Raw genomic sequence first — 6,761 nt, forward strand, 5'->3', positions numbered from 1 at the left:
ATAAGGGAAATTCCAAAATAGGCGAAAACTGGGTGGGAGATCTCCATTTAAGTTTGCTCTTTAAAATTATAGTCACAAAACATTTTGATGGGGTTGTCAAAGCATACCTGTCCTGCTTTTTACATATTTTACTGGACCATTACCATGATGAGCTTCCATAATGGCCAGTAGGAAAAATCATGATATGCAAGCTTCAGCCCTACAAAAAAGTTCCGGAGCTTTGGTAATCAATATGTCCCAGCATATAAAGGGAAGCAGTGGGGGCCGGAAGTTGCCACGGTTCACCTTTAAGTACTTGTACTTTATACAGTGATGGGTTTTTGTATTTTTATATGTGAATGTGACCATTATGTGTTAGAAGTATAAGTTGTATGCTAGCTGTAGTACAAAATATCTTTGGACCACCCATTCCAAATTTAGTATTCATAAATAAATGACTTATTGAAGGTATTACTATTCATTTATTGTACAATTAAAAAAACATTTCATTAAATACACTTTGCTGAAATACAATAGAAGATACATTGTTTTTTAAATTACCAAGAAAGGAACAGCATAGGGGAATGCATTAAAAAATCAGACACATATCCAGTGTACGTCTGTCTGTGGTCAGCCTAGGGAAGAAACTGTGTTATTTGGAGGACTACATAAACTAAGAAAAAGGTTGTAACCTCCAAGTACTCATGCAATATTTACAGTATCATAGAGAACTTGAAGCCAACCCCTATATATTAATATAGTACAAATATTCAAAAAATTAAAAGAGAGAAAGAGTTTTTTTGGGGGGAAATATACACTCAGGTGATTGTCAGTTCAAACAAATAAGTTGGTCTTTCAATGCTACTAAAAAAGCATTCAGTTCTATAACTACCTACTACTTTACAACATCAGTACTTTTACCTTTCACATTAATATCCTTTCTGTAGTCGTACTATGTCAAACCTAGACTTGTCTTCTGTCCCATGATGTAAAGATTGTACATTTCGATTATGACATATTGTGTTTGACATTGTGTTCTAAAATGTTTTACCCTTAACCTTTATATATAGTTATCTCCCACTCCCCTGAAAAAGGCGAAACGCGTCGGAAAATGAGACATATTTTTTCATGACTGATAATAGTATCGGTCCTACAGTATATAGCACTATGACAAATTGACAAATCTAATTATAAAGGATTTGTTTAGTTCTCAACTTCACTCATTTTTTGAAATAATAATCCCCTTTATTGTTACATGGTGATTTATTATTGTTTAGTTTGTATTTAAACACTTTTGCTGAATACATGTTTCCCAAAAGAAACCCTCTTTCTCTCCTTTTACTGTTTTAATTATTAGGATTCCAGGAGAAAATCTCCTTTCTTGTCTTTCACAGACTTGAATAGAAATGTATTGTTCCACAATTGCTGATTATTGTGATTCCTAGTTAAAGTGGCTGAGTTAGTTTTCCTATTCTCAAGCTTTATCTCTATTGGAAGTGTCTTTTATTCAACCCCAACTCTACAAAATTATCAATAATGGCTCCATACTGGAGCCAACATCTTCAACCTACTTGGAGATCATAGCCAACTGAGCATTCATGTTGCCATTCATGGTATCCTATCAGATGTCCATTTTCTCCATTAATACAATATATATTGAAAATGCTGTACAAAGTAGTTGTTTAACATCTAAAATTCACACATGGGCTGAATTTACTTCAAGCTCTTCAAGATTGGAGAAGATAGATCATCAGAGTAGAACCTTGGTGATCCAGCAAACCTCAAAACTGACTATTTGAAACATGTTTTTGTAAGAAATCAGTGTTCATTAGGTTTAATGGACACAATTATAATTAAACTACTTCAATGTTAATGTACTTTCAGTAATTCTCACTATTATCTGTTCTGGCCTGGTTAAGGGGTGAAATAATTTGCTAGCTATTAGCAAATACATATATAGAAACCCATACTAGGTTTGTTGGATCACCTTGGTTTACCCATGATGGTCTATCTTGTCCAATCTTGGGGGTCTTAAGTAAATCAGGTTGCTTGTCCCAGAAGACACCTCTCTGCTGCCTAAAATATGACTTTTTCTGCTGGATTATGAATGCATGCAAGATGTTTTTTTAAGAAACTGAACTGGTGGATACCTGAAACTCCTATGAGTTCCTATGAAGCTAAGTAGAAGGTTTCAATGGATATCAATTTCCTAAGTGTTAAAAAATTAGCCCCAGCCACACTTAAAACTATAACAATCAGCTCTGACCCTAATTCTCACCTTCTATCCATCGCCTTCCCCTACAAGTGCCATTTAAACCGGAAAAACTGGAACTTACCCCAAGTGCATAGAATCAAGGCCCTTCATTTACTGTGCACTGACCAGTACTAAGATCTGAAGAGGACCTTGTATCATGTGATTGGCTCGAGAACATTGGAACATGGTAGGTATTATAAAAAGCAAAAAATAGGTTGGAGCAAACATGTAGGAGGAAGTGAGGAGCACTTGGAGGTGGGCAAAATAGAGCAAACGTTAAGTAAAACATTTATTTAGTCATCTATCTATCTATCTATCTATCTATCTATCTATCTATCTGTCTATCTATATCTATCTATCTATCTATCTATCTATCTATCTATCTATCTATCTATATCTATCACAATGTAAGTTGTACTGCGTAGAATATCCATTGTGGGGTTTTTTTACCTTTTGTTGACGGTTTTTCCTTTTTTGAACCTAATATTATCCACATTCCATCCTGTACATCTGTCCTCCCAAAAACCATCCTTTTTTTTATTATTCCAACTAGACTTCATAGCTGTAATACACCACAGACATATTTGCTAACCTTCCAAGTCTACTTCTGCTTGGTATTATTTTGGTTGTCTTGAAACCTAAGTGTTGATAGAGCTTATGAGCAGATACTTGTATGGTTGATGTGTCTAGAGTTACATGCTGATATCCTCGTTGGCGAGCAAAGTCAAAGACCATCATACACAGAGCCTTGGCGATACCTCTGCGTTGCTGGTCTTTAGCCACGGACAAGCGTCGCAAAATCATGTCGTTGTTGGAGTTTGGTGCTGGTTGGACACCCACTATGCCAACAATACGGCCACCGGACTCAGCTACCCAGAAGCAGGAGTTGGGTCTTTGAATATAAGATTCATCAATGTTTAGTAAATCTCCATTGTGGCATTTCTTTATAAACTGGTAAATTGCTAAGGTTAAAAGACAACGGATTGCAACCAAGAAAGTTCCAGCACTGAATAGAGATAAGATGTAGGATCGATAATACAGCTGCAATGTGATGGATGAGGCCAAGATGGTGCAGTAGACTTGTGGGAGCTTCAATATGTACGAGACAGTGCCAGGAACGTAATCCAACATTCCTTGGGCAAACAGTTTACGAACAGCATGGTAATCCTGGTTTCTGTATTTCCGTATGATGTAGTCAGCCATTCCCCTCCTAGCTGGTCTTGCAGCTAAGTCTAAGTAAAATGAGAAATATAATGTAAGTACAACTGAAAGAACATTAGAGAAAAGATAAAGATGAAGGTCCTAAAGAGTTTCTGAGATGTCATGTGATTAAGAAAGTATAATCATATTAGGACTATTTAAAAACTTGTAAAATAGAAAAGGTGTTGGAAAAGTAATTTCTAGGACTATAATTATTCCCATTGATGGTCTTTAGCTGTGTTTCTGAACTGTGGCCATTTCCAAATGCTAATGGAAATTGTGTGTGTGCGTGAGTACAACCTGTAGTGATGAAAGAATATCAGCAAATCTGCCTTTACCATCCAATATCCACAGTACACCCAACATAGTTACCTAATAAAGGCCTAATAAAAGGAAAGAATCACTAATTCATCAAGGAAAACCATACTCTATTCTGGAGCATGGGCTCCCACTAATGAAGGGCTCGTATAGGGCCAATACTGGTTCACACGGGAAGCCCATATCCTGAGCTCTACTCATTTTTCTGGAACTCCCAACTGGTTAAGGGTGGTCTTCTCCCAATAATGATTCTTCTCCCACTTATCAACAATCTATGGGTGCCCGTCTCCTCTGACTAAAAATGTACTGTATATACAAGCACTCATTGCCTTACCCCTCAGGTGACATGGCTGACACACCATCCTCAGTTGTTCATCTTCCTCTCCTGCTGGTGTGTGGGCCCCCATCCTCACATGCAGGGGTAGCACCACCACATGGGTTACTGTCCTACAGTTACTTCATTGGCCCGTGTTACAAAGGGTGAGAAAGGCTGATATAAGGTTTTGGATGTGAGCTTTCAGCAAGCAGAAATATTGTGGGACAACGTTACCAAAGTGTCTAAATCCTCATTTCCTATCCTCCTACCCACTTAGCATCCCCGTAGCAGAAATATAATGTTGTCCACAAGGGAAACTGAATATGCCTAAACTGCTTTAACTTACTGTCTGCTCCCCACAATCTTTCTATTGCCCCCATCCTCCCAGCAACCTCTATTGCCCCCTAGCCATCCCTAGCTTTTGGCAAAGCCCCTTTTGGGACCCTTTAGGAAAACCAGATTCCAGTGGACCTTTTATGGATAGCTGGTGGGAGGAGGACACATGCACTTGCTACTCCATTTCCTGTCCAATATAAGGTTCCTAAAAAAACTATTAAACGATTTCAATAGTAGAGGGAATCTCACACCGTTATTTTATGTAATATGTATGTATATGTCATTTTTCTGTGGTGCATCTGCCTGACCCACTACTATATCTGTCTCAGTCCCCCGGCCTGATTGACTGATTGCTCTTAGCAGTGTTGATCGAATTGGCCCCTGTCGTGGACTTCAAATTACCCTGAACATTGGGGTCAGCTCCAGCAAACTGTCAGCAGCAAATTTAATTATCACTAATGCTGAGAATGTTGTTGTGTGCTGGGATGGTGTAACACTGAAATCCAGAGCACATTCCCAGGACTTCCATCATCAATGGCTGGTCAGGGAAAGAAGATATTGAAAGCAAAGAGCGGCAGAGGTGAACATTGAATTTTCAATGATAGAGAAGGACAAACTCTTTGAATATTTTCTTATACATTATTAAAGCAGAGATAGTGTGAGAAATCCACGGATTAGAACAGAGACAACCTAAATGCTAGTTTTTATCTCCATCTATTTATACACAGAAAACAGATCTATATTCTTATGCATTGAATGGGAAGCCAAAAAATGATTCTTCAACATCTGTCCTTTGCTAACCATTCTTTTTCTATTTTCTGCAGCAGATTCCACCAAGTCTATAAATTTGGGACCATACTGCTATAACTAAAATTAGTCAGGCAGTAAAAAGTGGGCACCAGACTGCTTGTTGAGTTGGTGGAAATGAAAATATCTATTTATCTAATATCTATCTGAAAAACATCTTACCATAGTGGAAGACCTTGAGTCATTTCACATGAGGATTCCTTCAAATAGTGACAATATGCTAGCTTTAGGATTGTTAAAAAAACACCTGCTAGTTCCCCTATTAATGGACCCCATATGTTGCTCCCTTGCTACCCCATCACTAATAATCAAGATTTGGCAAAATTCGGAGCCAGCGAGGGGACACTTCCATAGAGGTAAACAGTTGGTTCTCCCATCGGGCTCTGCTGATGGCAATGTGTCTTTATTGATTTTTTTGATTGATTATTACAAAGAAGCATTTAGGAAAACCAGGGGAAGGACCAATTGGTGGGGTTAGTCCCATTCCGACCCACCATGCCAGCTCCATACTGAGTTTCAAAGTAAGTACAAAAGAGTACCCACTAAATGTCAAGAACAATGAGCAGGATGCATTTCAGTGCTTGTGATGTATTTGTTTCTGTAAAGTGCCATGAACCTCAATGCGTCTGGTTGGTCACTACAAAGGGGAACGGGTGCTTTCAACGTTACATAAATTTTTGCAGCTGCTTTCAGTTCCTTGTTACAGTCTACTTCCTTGTCTTCATAGCCAATCAAAATACATTTGAAATATTAAAATTTCATAAAACATTTCATATACTATATATAATTTGTTTTATTTATAATATGTTTATATCTCTCCCTGTTATTTATCATTTGTGGCTGAGAATGGGATTTGCTTTGTGGTTCCATGGGCAGGAATGGTTGGCTCTGACTGCACTCAGGAAAGTTCAAACTTATTGGATGTTCCTATTTCTATATAATAATATAGGCATTTGTATGCCTGCACACATATACATAGCCAGATATCAGCAAACTCACCTTTACAACTGAAAATACACAAAGGTTGGATATAAGAAGCTTAGAGGAAGCTATTTAGAGGCATTTGGTCTACTTAGGACCATGAGAGTCCATGGATCCAATGGAATCTGCCACAACCATTAGGACTTCAGGTAACTGTGTTGAATGAAAATATATGATGCATACAACACTATTGAACCCTTGCAATGTGTTTTGTGAATATTAATTTGATAAATGTGAGTATCATGTGTTCCTGGGGTTGTCAGCGTTCTTCTCTGGCTCAGTTGTGATAGTACATTCTTCAATACTTGACATACCAGTTATCTCTCTTCTTGTTATGGTGATCTTGGGGGATTGCCCCTTGGTTGCTTACATATATTCATTTGTCCCATGTGCCCAATAATTTTAGGCATACCCAACATATTACCTTTTTAAATAAATCTTACGGATATCCCAGTAAGGTCTCCACTGTGATCAAGAATACCAGGCCAAGCCATCCCAAACTGGATTTTGGACAGGGACATAGGGACTGACGCTTACAGTTTTTGATGGGACAGTCAGGCTGATTTAGAA

General features: G+C 38.0%; 1 protein-coding gene across 1 annotated transcript; it reads right to left on the reverse strand.

Moving 5' to 3' along the window:
* Nucleotides 1–438: 438 nt before the first annotated feature.
* LOC140327343 (probable N-acetyltransferase camello) lies at nucleotides 439–4,646 on the reverse strand. Its single transcript, XM_072406716.1, has one exon. It carries the CDS (start codon nucleotides 3,434–3,436, stop codon nucleotides 2,783–2,785), a length of 654 nt encoding a protein of 217 aa, XP_072262817.1. The 5' UTR covers nucleotides 3,437–4,646; the 3' UTR covers nucleotides 439–2,782.
* Nucleotides 4,647–6,761: the final 2,115 nt, after the last annotated feature.

Source organism: Pyxicephalus adspersus, chromosome 3 (assembly GCF_032062135.1).
Source record: "Pyxicephalus adspersus chromosome 3, UCB_Pads_2.0, whole genome shotgun sequence".
Classification (NCBI taxonomy): Eukaryota; Metazoa; Chordata; class Amphibia; order Anura; family Pyxicephalidae; genus Pyxicephalus; species Pyxicephalus adspersus.

Bases quoted from the DNA above. Each gene is read 5' to 3' on its own strand.
- LOC140327343 (XM_072406716.1), bottom strand. From the start codon at position 3,436: ATGGCTGACTACATCATACGGAAATACAGAAACCAGGATTACCATGCT.